The 17193-nt window shown below is 47.5% G+C and overlaps 1 protein-coding gene across 1 annotated transcript in view; it reads right to left on the minus strand.

Annotated features, from left to right (window-relative positions):
* PPP2CB (protein phosphatase 2 catalytic subunit beta) overlaps positions 1 to 5719 on the minus strand; it is a 39719-nt gene extending 34000 nt beyond the window's left edge. The window contains exon 1 of the mRNA XM_074228273.1: positions 5545 to 5719. Within this exon, the coding sequence (XP_074084374.1) occupies positions 5545 to 5646 (102 nt within the window). The 5' untranslated portion in view covers positions 5647 to 5719. The remainder of the gene's footprint in view (positions 1 to 5544) is intronic.
* Between the last annotated feature and the right edge of the window lie 11474 nt (positions 5720 to 17193).

Consider the following 17193-nt stretch of genomic DNA (forward strand, 5'->3'; position numbering starts at 1 on the left):
CACACTCACCCACACACTCACTCCCCCTCATACACACTTACACCACACTCAAACCCCCCCACACTCACACTCACCCACACACTCACTCCCCCTCATACACACACTTACACCACACTCACACTCACTCACACCCATACACACACTTACACCACACTCAAACCCCACCCACACTCACCCACACACTCACTCCCCCCATACACACACTTACACCACACTCAAACCCCACACACACTCACCCACACACACTCACTCCCCCTTATACACACATCACACTCACCCTCACACACTCACTCTCAACTACACACACTCATCCACACACACTTACACCACACTAATCCACACACTCACTCCCCACACACACATCACACTCACCCACACACACTCACTCTCAACTACACACACTCATCCACACACATACTCACCCCCCCCCACACACACTCACCCACACACTCACACTCACTCCCCCTCATACACACTTACATCACACTCCCACTCATCCACATACACTCACTCCCCCCACACATACACCACACTCACCCACACACTCATTCCCCTCATACACACTTATACCACTCACCCACACACACTCGCTCCCCCTCATACACATTAAACCACACTCACACTCACCCACACTCACTCCCTCATACACACTTACACTCACCCACACACACTCACTCCCCCTCATACACACTTACACTCCCCCACACACACACTCACTCCCCCTCATACACACTCACTCCCCTATACAAACACTTACATCATACTCACACACACACTCACCCTCATACACACTTACATCACACTCCCACTCACCCACACACACCACACTCATAGACACTTACACCACTCACACTCACCTACACACACTCACTCCCCCATACACACACTTACACCACATTCACCCACACACACATTCACTCCCCCTCATACACACTTACACTCACTCCCCCCATACACACACTTACACCACACTCACACTCCCCCTCATACACACTTACATCACACTCCCACTCATCTACATACACTCACTCCCCCCACACACTTACACCACACTCACCCACACATACTCACTCCCCTCATACACTTACACCACACTCACACTCACCCACACACACTCCCCCTCATACACATTACACCACACTCAAACTCACCCACACACACTTACACTCACCCACACACTCACTCCCCCTCATACACGCTTACATCACACTCACCCCCACACACTCACTCCCCCCATACACACACTTACACCACACTCACACACACTCACACCCCCTCATAGACACTTACATCACACTCACTCACCCACACACTCACTCCCCCCATACACACACTTATACCACACTTACCCACACACTCACTCCCCCTCATACACACACTCACTCCCCTCATACACACTTACATCACACTCACTCCCCCCATACACACACTTACACCACATTCACCCACACACGCTCACTCCCCCTCATAAACTTACATCACACTCACACTCACTCCCCCATACACACTTACATCACACTCCCACTCATCCACATACACTCACTCCCCCACACACACTTACACCACACTCACCAACACACACTCACTCCCCTCATACACACTTACACCACACTTACACTCACCAACACACACTCACTCCCCCCATACACTTACAACATACTCACACTCACCCACACTCACTCCCCCTCATACACTTATACCACGCTCACACTCACCCCCACACACTCACTCCCCCCATACACACACTTACATCACACTCACACATACACACACACACTCCCCCACATACACACACACTTACACCACACACACACTCACTCCCCCATACACACACCACACTCACCCACACACTCCCCCTCATACACACTTACACCACACACACTCACTCCCCTCATACACACTTACACCACACTCACCCACACACACTCCCCCTCATACACTTACACCACACCCACACTTACTCCCCCCACACACTTACATCACACTCACACCCACTCACTCCCCCATACACTTACTATCACACTCACCCACACACACTCCCCCACATACACACTTACATCACACTCATACATACAAACACTCACTCCCCCACATACACACTTATACCACACCCACACACACCCACTCACCCCCCCCACTTACATCACACTTACACCACACGCTCACTCCCCCCCCACACTTATATCACTCACACACACTCACTCCCCCACATACACACTTACACCACACTCACCCACACACTCCCCTCATACACACTTACACCACACACACCCACACTCACTCCCCCTCACACACACTTACACCACACTCACCCTCATACACACTTACACCACACACACTCACTCCCCCATACACATTTACATCACACTCACACTCACTCCCCCCCACACTTATATCACACTCACTCCCCTACATACACACTTATACCACACACACACTCACTCCCCCATACACACTTACATCACACTCACACTCACTCCCCCCACACACTTACATCACACTCACCCACACACACTCCCCTCATACACACTTACACCACACACACTCACTCCCCCCCACACACTTATATCACACTCACACACACACTCACTCCCCCACACACACTTACACCACACACACTCACCCCCCATACACACTTACACCACACTCACCCACACACACTCCCCTCATACACACTTACACCACACACACCCACACTCACTCCCCCACATACACACTTACACCACACACTCACTCCCCCCACACACTTATATCACACTCACACACTCACTCCCCCACATACACTTACACCACACTCACCCACACACTCCCCTCATACACTTACACCACACACACCCACACTCACTCCCCCACATACACACTTACACCACACACACTCACCCCCCATACACACTTACACCACACACTCACTCCCCCCACACACTTACATCACACTCACCCACACACACTCCCCTCATACACACTTACACCACACACTCACTCCCCCCCCCACACTTATATCACACTCACACACACTCACTCCCCCACATACACACTTACACCACACACACTCACCCCCCATACACACTTACACCACACTCACGCCCCCCACACACTTATATCACACTCACACACACTCACTCCCCCACATACACACTTACACCACACTCACTCACTCCCCCCACACACTTATATCACACTCACACACTCACTCCCCCACATACACACTTACACCACACTCACCCACACACTCCCCTCATACACTTACACCACACACACCCACACTCACTCCCCCTCACACACTTACACCACACTCACACCACACACTCCCCCCCCATACACACTTACACCACACACACTCACTCCCCCATACACATTACATCACACTCACACTCACTCCCCCCCACACTCACCCACACACACTCCCCTCACTCCCCCATACACACTTACACCACACACACTCACTCCCCACACACACTTATATCACACTCACTCCCCCACATACACACTTACACCACACACTCACTCTCCCCACACACTTATATCACACTCACACACTCACTCCCCCACATACACACTTACACCACACTCACCCACACACTCCCCTCATACACTTACACCACACACACCCACACTCACTCCCCCACATACACACTTACACCACACACACTCACTCCCCCCATACACACTTACACCACACTCACCCACACACACTCCCCTCATACACACTTACACCACACACACCCACACTCACTCCCCCCACACACTTATATCACACTCACACACACTCACTCCCCCACATACACCACACACACTCACTCCCCCCATACACACTTACACCACACACTCACTCCCCCCACACACTTATATCACACTCACACACACTCACTCCCCCCATACACACTTACACCACACACACTCACCCCCCATACACACTTACACCACACACTCACTCCCCCCACACACTTACATCACACTCACACACTCACTGCCCTCATACACACTTACACCACACACACTCACTCCCCCCCACACTTATATCACACTCACACACACTCACTCCCCCCATACACACTTACACCACACACACTCACCCCCCATACACACTTACACCACACTCACTCCCCCCACACACTTATATCACACTCACACACACTCACTCCCCCACATACACTTACACCACACACTCACTCCCCATACACACTTACACCACACACTCACTCCCCCCCCACACTTATATCACACTCACACACACTCACTCCCCCCATACACACTTACACCACACACACACTCACTCCCCCATACACACTTACATCACACTCACACTCACTCCCCCTCACACACTTACACCACACACACTCACTCCCCCATACACACTTACATCACACTCACTCCCCCATACACACTTACACCACACACACACTCCCCCATACACACTTACACCACACTCACTCCCCCCACACACTTATATCACACACACACTCACTCCCCCCCATACACACTTACACCACACACTCACTCCCCCCACACACTTATATCACACTCACACTCACTCCCCCTCACACACACTTACACCACACTCACTCCCCCCACACACTTATATCACACACACACTCACTCCCCCCCATACACACTTACACCACACACACTCACCCCCCCATACACACTTACACCACACACTTATATCACACTCACACACACTCACCCCCCCATACACACTTACACCACACACTCACTCCCCCACATACACACTTACACCACACACACCCCCCCATACACACTTACACCACACACTCACTCCCCCCACACACTTATATCACACACACACTCACTCCACCCCACACACACTTACACACACACACTCACTCCCCCCACACACTTATATCACACACACACTCACTCCCCCCATACACACTTACACCACACACACTCACCCCCCCATACACACTTACACCACACACTTATATCACACTCACACACACTCACCCCCCCATACACACTTACACCACACACTCACTCCCCCCACACACTTATATCACACACACTCACCCCCCCATACACACTTACACCACACACTCACTCCCCCCACACACTTATATCACACTCACACTCACTCCTCACACACACTTACACCACTCACTCCCCCCACACACTTATATCACACTCACCCACACACTCCCCTCATACACACACCACACACACCCACACTCACTCCCCCTCACACACATTTACACCACACTCACCCCCCCCACACACTGACTCCCCCATATTCGCCACCACACATCCCCCTCTCCCGCCCCGCCCCTCCCCCACAGCTACACTCAGCGGCGCCTCCGCCCTCCGGGGGGGGGGGGCTCCTGCGGCTGGGGGGGGGGTGACGCCCCGGAGACGGAAGCGGAGGAGGCCGAGAGGCCGGGGGTCGGGCGCGGCTGCTGCCTCAGTTTCCTCCCGGGCCGCCCCTTCCGGCAGAGCCGGCGGCGCGCGCCCCTCCCCCTCCGCGGGCCGCGGCCCGGCTCGCCGCCCCTCGCCCCTCGCCCCCCGCCGCGGCCCAGGGCCCGGCCGCACCTTCTCGCAGAGCGTGCGCACTTGGTTCTCGTTCAGCTGCTTGCACTCGTTGAGCTGCTCCACCCACTGGTCCAGCTCCTTGGTGAACATCTTGTCCTCCATGATGGCGGTGGTGGCGGTGGTGGCGGTGGCGGCGGTGGCGGCGGCGGCGGCGGCGGCAGCGGCGGCGGCGGCCGAGGGGGCTCGCGCTGGACCCGCCGGGCCCTGGACCCGCCCCCGCCCCGCCCCGACGCCGGTCCCGCCCGCCGTGGAGCTCCGCCCCGCCCCGCAGGCCCCGCTCCCGCCCCCGCTCTCACGGGGCGCGAGCCGGGCCGGCGCGCGGACGTGCCCGGGCGAGAGACGCGGCGGCGGGGCCGCGCACGGGCCCGCGGGGACGCACCCGCCGGCCCGTAACCCCTCCTGCGCGCGCGCGTCGCCCCGCCCACTCCGCGGCGCGCACAGCCGCTCCCAGGGGCCTCAGGGCGGCGGCGGGGGCGGCGGCCGAGCCGGAGGAGGGCCGCCGAGCCGCCCGCCCGCCCGCCTGCCTCCCAGCTGCCCGCCCGGGCCGACTCCGCCCTCGGCCGCAGCCCTCCTCACACTCCCTGCCGGTCGGGGCCTGTCGCCGCGGGGCGCTTCCGCCGGAAGAAGCCGGGAGGGCCAGCGCGCGGCCGGGGGGGCGGGGCACGAGACGGCGGCGCCGCGCCACAGCGCCACCGCGCGGCCCGGAGGAAGGAGGGGCACAGGGGACGAAGGAGGCGGTGGCCCGGCCCGGCCCCGGCTCCGCAGCCGCCTTCTTACGTCACCACGCGGCCCGCCCCTTGGGCGCGGGGCGCAGCTTCCGCCTGGACCTCTTCGCCCGGCCCGCCCCCGCGCCTCCTAGGCATGGGCCGTCGCCTCCTGGCGTCACAGCGCCGCCGCGCGGCTCGGAGGACCAACCGCCTTTACCAGCCCCGCCCGGGGTCTCTCCCTTCGAGGGGGCGACCCCCAGATGCCGTATCCTCGAAATGGGGGGAACCAACCGATTCACGGGGCCCTGATTCTGCAGAGCCGGGCCGGGCCCATCCTTCTGTCCCTCCAAAACACCGAGCCCATAAGCACAGCCCCTCGCGGCCCCGCCCCGCCCCCTGCCTCCAGGAGCTGTCCGAGGTGCTGCCGCGGCTGGGCCAGCCAGCGCGGGAGCCGGCCCGGCCCTGCCTCCTCGTCCCTCCTCGCCACCAGAGAGAGGCAGAGAGAGGCAGAGGCAGAGAGAGGAGAGAGAGAGAGACACAGTCAGAGAGAGGAGAGACAGAGACAGAGATAGAGACAAAGTCAGAGAGAAGAGAGAGGCAGAGACAGGCAGAGAGGAGAGACAGAGATAGAGACAGTCAAAGAGAAGAGAGAGGCAGAGACAGGCAGAGAGGAGAGACAGAGATAGAGACAAAGTCAAAGAGAGAAGAGAGGCAGAGAAGAGAGACAGATAGAGACAAAGTCAGAGAGAAGAGAGAGGCAGAGACAGGCAGAGAGGAGAGACAGAGATAGAGACAAAGTCAAAGAGAAGAGAGAGGCAGAGAAGAGAGACAGAGATAGAGACAAAGTCAGAGAGAAGAGAGAGGCAGAGACAGGCAGAGAGGAGAGACAGAGATAGAGACAAAGTCAGAGAGAAGAGACAGGCAGAGACAGGCAGAGAGGAGAGACAGAGATAGAGACAAAGTCAGAGAGAAGAGAGAGGCAGAGACAGGCAGAGAGGAGAGACAGAGATAGAGACAAAGTCAAAGAGAGAAGAGAGAGGCAGAGACAGGCAGAGAGGAGAGACAGAGATAGAGACAAAGTCAAAGAGAGAAGAGAGAGGCAGAGACAGGCAGAGAGGAGAGACAGAGATAGAGACAAAGTCAAAGAGAGAAGAGAGGCAGAGGAGAGACAGAGATAGAGACAAAGTCAGAGAGAAGAGAGAGGCAGAGACAGGCAGAGAGGAGAGACAGAGATAGAGACAAAGTCAAAGAGAAGAGAGAGGCAGAGAAGAGAGACAGAGATAGAGACAAAGTCAGAGAGAAGAGAGAGGCAGAGACAGGCAGAGAGGAGAGACAGAGATAGAGACAAAGTCAGAGAGAAGAGACAGGCAGAGACAGGCAGAGAGGAGAGACAGAGATAGAGACAAAGTCAGAGAGAAGAGAGAGGCAGAGACAGGCAGAGAGGAGAGACAGAGATAGAGACAAAGTCAAAGAGAGAAGAGAGAGGCAGAGACAGGCAGAGAGGAGAGACAGAGATAGAGACAAAGTCAAAGAGAGAAGAGAGGCAGAGAAGAGAGACAGATAGAGACAAAGTCAAAGAGAGAAGAGAGAGGCAGAGACAGGCAGAGAGGAGAGACAGAGATAGAGACAAAGTCAAAGAGAGAAGAGAGACAGACAGACACAGTCAGATAGGGGAGACAGGCAGAGAAGAGAGACAGATAGAGACAAAGTCAAAGAGAGAAGAGAGACAGACACAGACAGAGAGGAGAGACAGGCAGAGAAGAGAGATAGAGATAGAGACAAAGTCAAAGAGAGAAGAGAGAGACAGACACAGACAGAGAGGAGAGACAGGCAGAGAAGAGAGACAGAGATAGAGACAAAGTCAAAGAAGAGAGAGACAGACACAGACAGAGAGAGAGACAAAGTCAAAGAGAGAAGAGAGAGAGACAGACAGTAAGAGGAGAGACAGAGATAGATAAGAGAGACAGATAAAGTCAAAGAGAGAAGACAGACAGACACAGACAGACAGAGGAGAGACAGAGACAGATAAGAGACAGAGACAAAGAGAGAAGAGAGACAGACACAGAGAGGAGAGACAGAGACAGATAAGAGACAGAGATAGAGACAAAGTCAAAGAGAGAAGAGAGAGGCAGAGAGACAGGCAGAGAAGAGAGACAGAGATAGAGACAAAGTCAAAGAGAGAAGAGAGACAGACACAGACAGACAGAAGAGAGACAAAGTCAGAGGAGAGAGAGAGAGACAGATGGGGGGGGCACAGCAAGGTGGCAGTGGAAGATCACCGAAGTTCCCCAGGGTCCTTCGAGCAGCAGAAGGTTCCTCTCTCCACGTGCGCCTAGAGGAGGGGAGGACACCAAAATCCGCAGACACATGCACAGAAGGTAGCCAGGCAGGCATCCCAGGCTACCACAGAAAGGAGCTGCTCCTGGCTTTAGAACGTTAGCCAGAAATAATGAAAAACCTAAACAGCCGGAGAATTTGGGCCATGGCCACTGAGTTTCTCAGAGGAGCTGACCAATTTACTGCTAGGCAGAAATCATCATATCAAAACATGATCCCAAAACCTGATAATAAAAAATCATGATATCAAAATACGATAATAAAAATGAAAATTCACCTAAACAAAGTGGTTCCAGACAAGCCAGCATTATATTTAATAAGAGGTGCATTGATATGACACACATGCAACTCAGAATTTTTAATTTTTAATGATTTAAAACCTCCAAATTTCTTTTGAATATAAACCCATATCTTGATTTAGCTTGATTTAACTTGATTTAGTACTTTGAGATCTGCAAATTACATATGTTATCTCATGGGATGCTTACGACAACCCTGAAGGTAGGGGATGTTATTATCCCCAATTTACAAAGGAGCAAACTGAGATCAAAGCTGAGTGATTTTTTTCCCAGGGTAGACTTCAGCTGACTTTTTCCTGACTCCAAACTGACAGAGGGCTACTTGACACACACAAAAAAAGATTAAAGAATCCCTGGTTAACTGTTTTGCTTAGATAAAGGGGTTTATTGATGTAGCCGCTATTTATTTTTCATGATGGTCTTTGGTTGCTGAAAACTAACCTGGTGAATGAAAGTCAAGGACTGCTTTTCACTATTTATTTATTTGTTTTGAATTTTACAGTTTCCTCCCCAATCTCTCTTTCCTTCTACCCCACCCCCATAGAAGGCAGTCTGATTGTATTTACATTGTTTCCATGGTAGACATTGATCAAAATTAAATGTGTTGAGAGAAAAATCATATCCTTAAGGAAAAAATGAAAGAGAGCAAAATTACATAATACATAAGATAACTTTTTTTTTTTAATTAAAGGGAATAGTCTTTGGTCTTTGTTTAAGCTCCATAATTCTTTCTTTGGATACAGATGGTATTCTCCATCACAGATATCCTAAAATTATCCCTGGTTGTTGCACTGTTGGAATGAGCAAGTCCATCAAGGTTGATCATCACCCCCATGTTTCTGTTAGGGTGTACAATGTTCTTCTGGTTGTGTTCATCTTGCTCAGCCTCAGTTCATGCAAGTGTTTCCAGGCTTCCCTGAATTCCCATCCCTCCTGGTTTCTAATACAACAATAGTGTTCCATCACATACATAGACCACAATTTGTTCAGCCATTGCTTTTCACTCTTGAGAGTAATTAGGGGAAGGGCAGCCAAGTGGCACAGTGAATAGAGCACCAGCCCTGGAATTAGGAGTACCTGAGTTCAAATCTGGCCTCAGACACATAATAATTACCTAGCTGTGTGGCCTTGGGCAAGCCACTTAACATAATTACCTAGCTGTGTGGCTTTGGGCAAGCCACTTAACCCCATTGCCTAGCAAAACCAAACAAAAAAAGAGTAATTGGGGGGGTGGCTAGGTGGTGCAGTGGATAAACCACCAGCCCTGGAGTACCTGGGTTCAAATCCGGTCTCAGACACTTAATAATTACCTAGCTGTGTGGCCTTGGGCAAGCCACTTAACCCATTTGCCTTGCAAAATCCTAAAAAAAAAAAAAAGTAATTAGGGAAATGGTCTTCATTTTGACCTAACCATACACCTATATCAAAAATATTTGAGGGGAGGCAGATAAATAATCCCTGCCCAATACACCTCAAGGAAACTAAAGAAAACATTGGCTAAAAACCTTCAATGGGTCCCTATAGACAGCCTCATCAGGCCTGAACCCTTTCTGCCTGCCTTTCCCTCCAGTCACCTCTGACCACAAAGAAGGAAAAGAAACAAGGGAGAGGGAGCTAGACTAGATCTCAGATGACAACTTGCCAAGTCCCTAGTAAGCCTTTGGAGACATGGGTGGTCATTTTGTTCATCTGAGGCTTTCCAGTGGCTTAATGTGCTATTGTGTACATTTTTCTCCTAGTCCTACCAATTTCTCTGTATTTAAGACTGCTTTCCTTATTTTTTTACAGCAGAAAGGTTTTCCATTCTATTTAAATAGTGTAACTTGTTCAGCCCTTCTCCAATAGTAAGGTACTTTCTTAAATATCCAGTTCTTTGCCATCACAAGAAGAGATGCTATCAATTGTTTGTACCATGAGTCTTTTCCCTTTTTCTTTGATCACTTTGGGGGTACAGTCGTAGTTAGTGCTGGGTCTTTACAAGATTGTAGGCACAGTTTAGTAACTTTGGGGGCATAATTCCAAATGATTTTCCAGAATGACATGAATGCCCCTATTTTCCCAAAGCCCCTCCAGCATTTTTTTTGGTCAGCTTTCTCAGTCTGAAAGGTAAGATGTAGAACCTTAGAGTTTTTTAATGTGCATTTCTCTAGTTATTAGTGATTTAGAGTATTTTGTCATTTGGCTATAGTTAACTTGAATTTCTTTTTCTGAAAGCTATCCAGGTTTTCTTTCTTTCTTTCTTTCTTTCTTTCTTTCTTTCTTTCTTTCTTTCTTTCTTTCTTTTTTAGGTTTTTTTTGCTAGGCAATGGGGTTAAGTGGCGTTCCCAAGGCCACACAGCTAGGTAATTATTAAGTATCTGAAGTTGGATTTGAACCCAGGTACTCCTGACTCCAGGGCCAGTGCTCTATCCACTGCGCCACCCAGCTGCCTCCAGGCTTTCTTTCTAGACTGATCACCACTATTCCTCAATACAAACTCTACACTTAATTCAATTTGTGCTGCTTGCTATTTCCCCTACACTCCATCCAATGTCTTCATTCCACAACTTTTGCACAGGCTGACCTTCTGTGCATGCCAAGAATTCTGATATAGCCTATGTGGAATTTAGTCTACTTCATAAGATTCCTTCCTTATACTTTTGGGAAGAGTTGTTAGTGTTCTCACCTCAAAGTTACTTTATTGTATTATATATATTTTTAGATACATCTATATAAATAAACATATCTATACATATATGTAATATACATAAAATCATATCTGTGTAGAGTCTGTCTTCCCCTATAGAATATAAGCTCCTTTAGGGCAGAGACTTCTATTTTTATCTTTGAACTTTTACAGTCTGAAAAATACTTGACACCCAGTTGTTCAGTCATTTTCTTCCAATCAGATTCTTCCTGATCTCTGGACCTAGTGCACCAATATGGTCTGTAGGGTTTTCTTGGTAAACAGGAACAACAGTAGGTGCATCAAAACTATCTGTTGAGTTGAATTGAATTAAATAGATCAGTAGGTATGAGGGTGGATACTCTCAAGGATCTAAGAGTAACTCCAAGGAGCTATGCCACCATCAGTGCCTCAAAAGCCCCTGGTAGTGTGCTTCTCCTTTACAATCAGCTACTAGACTTAATTAGCTTTCAGCAAATGAACTAAATCAAAGAGTATAGTAAGAAAGGCAAGCAAATTATATTACCTCACCCCCCCCTGAAAAAAAAAATCTGGTACACATTCTTCCACAAACATATAGGTCCATGGGAAGGGTGGGCTCAAACTTAGATCACAATGGTAATTACAACTAATTCACCCTTCTTGTGCTTTATGGCCTAGAAGTCCTTTCTTGAGTGCAAGTCAGCAATTCCTCTTTGTTACACAGGATCATATTCCTTGAAGCTAATTCCTTAAGTAATTGTGTTTTTTTTTTTAGGGTTTTTTTTGCAAGGCAAATGGGGTTAAGTGGCTTGCCCAAGACCACACATCTAGGTAATTATTAAGTGTCTGAGACCGTATTTGAACCCAGGTACTCCTGACTCCAAGGCCGGTGCTTTATCCACTATGCCACCTAGCCGCCCCCCCAGTAATTGTCTTTCAATATTCATTTTTCCTTCATGTATCACTCTTCTATGGGAAGTACTGAATTATTTTTCAGGATGCTAAAACCCTACTCCAAGAAGAGGCCCTTGTTAAGATCGTCAGCCAGATGAACACATTCAATATACCTGTTGCAACACATAACAGACATATTGAGTTATAATATTATTAATATATAATTAAATATAATTAAATAATATTATTGACATCAATACTTAAAATAAATGATAATATACGTTCTAATTAAGTTTTTGTAAATACCCAAGAGGGCACCTTTGGATAAGAAGTAAACATCTATGTAAACAGATGGAGTACAATCACAAGGTATGAGCAACACATGCACTTTCTGGATGGAAAGAAAGTCCCACCTCTAATCATCACTAAGGGCAAGAAAGATTAAGACTGAATGAAAACCGAAAAACCTGGTGCACACAAGTAGTTATAAAGAAGTGGGGCAATTTAATTCGACCTTTTTTTTTTTGAGTAGTCATGGAAGTCTGCTCATCTAGAATTCAGTCAGCACTCACTGGCTCAATACATGAAGAATTTCCTTTCAGAGAGAAGAGTGGATCAGATAATGATTCTCATAGGAATGACTGCCTATCTCTAGACTCTTGATATTGCAGTAAACAAGCCATTCAAGGATCATTTGCTGATGGAAATCAATGACTAAATTGAAAATAGAATGGAGAGCCTGCAAGAGGCTGTGACTTGGATGAAGAATTCATGGGAAAAAATCACTAACAGCTGTCTTGTCAATGAACTACAAGCTGGCTTCATGGACAAGAAGTGCTCATTGAAGGAAAGCTCTACTGATGGACATGGGAGATGGGGATCAACGGTTCTACAGGAAATGGAGTCACAAGAAATTCAGACCATAATTCAGGCTTTGGAGAGCTATGATGATGTTCCATAAGATGACATGACTATTTTAGAATAAATGTAGATTTTTTTGAACATGAATAAATGTACATTTGTTTACAAGGAAAAAAGACATCCCCTGAAAATGAGCCTTAATACATCTTTTGCAGCAAAAATTAATATAAGACTCAGTCTTATTTTGGGGAAAATATGGTACTAGATGCAGCAAAACCAATCTTTCTGTTGACATGGTCAGTTGGAAAAAAAAGAGAGAAAAATCTTTTTGTATCTCTTCTTTCCAAAATCAATTCCCTTTTGGTGAGTTAGCTCCAACTCTCAAAATGGAATCCTCAGTTCCTGAATTTAGAGCCTGTCACTGCTAGATTGCTCTCCCACTAGAAAGACTGTTGTTTTTATATGTAGGCTGATGGATGCATCTGATTTCTTCCAACCATTTAAAAGAGGGAATCATCTGCTTTCATCCAATGGCCAAATGTGCATATTGCTCTGAAATTATTAATGATTTATTGATACCATATGGTAGAGGTACAGAGGCAGTAAAGTATAGGGTCCTCAGGTTCAAACCTCTTACAAATATGTGAGTCTGGGAAAGTCACTTTATTGTCTTAGTTTCCTCATCTCCAAAATGGGTATAATAATAACACTTATCTCACAGGGTCATTGTAAAGATCAAATGAGACCATTGATGTTCAACTCTTTGCAAACTTTCAATATGACAAATTCTAACTATTATTGTTAAAGTATTTGAAAAGAAATGTAAGGTTGCTATGATGCAACTAGGGAGAGAGGGTCCTTGCACATGTAGGTCTTCATATAGAAGATCATGTTCGAGCTACATCTTTTTAAAAAATTTTATTTAAGTCAAAAGGGTTAAATGACTTGCCCAAGGGTCACGTAGCTAGGTGATTATTAAATGTCTGAGGCTGGATTTGAATTCAGGTCCTGCTGACTCCAGGGCCAGTGCACTATCCATTGTGCCACAATTTACAGATGAGGAGATCAAGTTGCTCCTTGAGCAACATCTTGAAAGAAGAGAGGAAGTCTTTCAGGAAAACATGAGGAAAAAGTCTATTTTCAAAGGGAGACATCAGAGATATCTGGGTAATGCAATGGTAGGGTGAAGAAGAGTGAGGGGTCAAAGAGAAGTACAAGTTTCAGAACTCAGACATTGCTTTATAGAACCAGCAAAATTCAGGAAAGGGGTAGATTTAGAGGAAGACATGACTTCTGGTGTAGATACTGGGCATAGTGTGATAAAGGAAGGCAGGAGTATGGAGGAGATTTGGAGGGAGGAGAAAGAGAGAGAGAGAAGTTTTCAAGTAAGGAATCACGGCTTAGAGAGTCTCCCAATAAAGAGGAAATATTATGGATGCTTCTACAAACGCTAGTAAGAAAGCAAAAATTTTTATAGGTTTTTTTTTGGGGGGGGAAGAGATACCAAGAGCAACTCCTAATTGTGCCCCCCTTGATGTCCATTCATTAACATATCCAAATCATTTCAATATGTCTGTAAAATGGCTAAGTCCTCATCTGAACATTGGTTGACAGGACTGGAGCTGTGGAAATCCAATTTGGGATTCACATGTCACAGATTAGGAACCTTGACAAATGATGCCAAGATGCTTCCCATGATGATGCACATATCACCAAGAGTTGAATTTTGATTAATGCATAATACAATCTGTAAACCATGCCCCTTTGACCTTGGGATGCTTTGAATGTCTCATTGTCTCATATACTGGCTACCTATAAAACTGACTTAGAAGGGGCTACCTATACTGACTTAGAAGGGGGATGGAATGGTCAGAGCAAGATACAGTTTTAATGCTGAAAGGATTATTAAACTGGAGGGAGGAAGGGAGAGACAGACAGAGAGAAGAGGAGAGAGAAAAGAGAGAAGAGGGAAAGCTCAAGACTGTCTTGGGGAACACCCATAGACAAGGGATACCATGTAGACAGAGAACCAGCAAAGAAGACAAAGAAGGAATAGTCAGCCAGGTAAAATTACTAAGAAAAAGCACTGCTTCAAAAACCTAGAGAAGAGAGGATCCATATGGAGAGATTTATCAGCAGGATCCAATAAGTAGAGAGACCAGGAAGAATAAAATCCTTGAAAAGACTATGAGACTTGGCAATTAAGAGATCACTGGTAACTTTAGAAAGCAGGTGTCATTGAATGGTGAGGAAAGGAGAAAACTGGAGGATTTTTCTAAAAAATTTTTCTAAAAAATTCCTTTTTTTCCCTGCCAATCACCAGCCTAGATATCAGGAAAACTCCTGAACAATGTTGAGACAGAGTTTTCTTGACTGAAGGGGCAAGCCTCCCCATGTAGGAGTTGTCCATGGCCTCATCAAGATGTGGTCTTTCCTAGTTTACCTGTCAGATCTATAGAAAGGGGAGCAGTTTATGACTAAGGAAGAGTTGGAGAACATCACCAAAAACCAACTAGATGATTTCGATTACATTAAATTAAAAAGCTTTTGCACAGATAAAAACCACTGTAACAAAGACCAAAAGAAATGTGGTAAATTGGGAAACAATCTTTACAACTAATGATTCTGACAAAGGACTCATTTCTAAAATATACAGAGAACTGAGCCATATTTTTAAGTAAAATTTTTTTAATTTATTTTTTTATTCTCATTTTGTACAAATGTTTTTTTTTACATTAATAAAATATTCTTGTTTACAGTAAACAAAATACCCCTCCTCCCCATGAATATAGATAGACTTGCTTGGGTGAAAAAAGTAAAGGGGAGAGAAAAAAATTAAAATAAAAAAAATAATAGTAATAATTGTAGGTATGGCCTGGTGGCACAATGGACAAAGCACCAGACCTGGAGCCACAAGCACCCGAGCCCATATCCAGCCTCGTAAACCCAACAATCACCCAGCCGTGTGACATGCAAGCCACCCAATCCCCACTGCCCTGCAAAAACCAAAAAGAAGGAAAAAAAAGAAAAAGAAAGAAAAAGAAAAAAAGAAAAGGAAAAAAAAGACCCAAAATAAAATAAAATAAAATAGTAATAATAGTAGGGGTGGCTGGGTGGCAGACAGAGCATTGGCCCTTGAGCCAGGAGCACCTGGGTCCAAATCTGGCCCCAGACACACAAAGATCACCCTGCTATGTGGCCCCAGGCAGGCCATCCAGCCCCATTTGCCCTGCACCCTCCCCCAAATAATAATAACAAAAAATGTGCTTGAGTCTTTGTTCCAACACCAACAACTCTGTCATGGGTGGATCTCGTTGCCATTGCTGATCACAACTCCCTCCTTTCTTATTTCTCCACTACCATGTACTCTATTTTCTCTCTCCTTTCACTTTGACTCTGCTATAGGGTCATTGACTGGCTCAGCAGACAGATCCCTGGTCCTGGGGCCAAGAAGCCCTGAGCCCCCCCATACCACCCCTTAGGCCCAGAATCCACCTGGCCCTATGGTCCTGGGCAGGCTTTCCAATCCCAGCCCCTTGCAAGAAGTAAGAAAGAAAGTGTGTTATATCTGACCACTCTCCCTCCATGGTCCATCCTCTCTTCCTTTATTCACATCCCCACCCCTGACCCCTGCTCCCCACTCCTTCTTACTCCAGATGTCTATACCCCATTCAGTATATATGCTGTTTCTTCTCCTAGCCATCTCTGATGAGAGCAAAGGTTCCCTCATTCCCCCTTGCCTCCCCACTTCCAAAAGTTCATTCTTGGCTGCATTCTAAGCTCTTTTGCCTTCAGGTATATTGTATTCCAAGCCCTACGAGCTTCCAATGTAGTTGCTGCTAAGTCCTGTGTGATCCTGACTGCCGCTCCACGATATTTGAACTGTGTCCTTCTGGCTGTTTGT

The sequence above is a fragment of the Macrotis lagotis genome, chromosome 3 (genome assembly GCF_037893015.1).
Source record: "Macrotis lagotis isolate mMagLag1 chromosome 3, bilby.v1.9.chrom.fasta, whole genome shotgun sequence".
NCBI classification, from domain to species: Eukaryota; Metazoa; Chordata; class Mammalia; order Peramelemorphia; family Peramelidae; genus Macrotis; species Macrotis lagotis.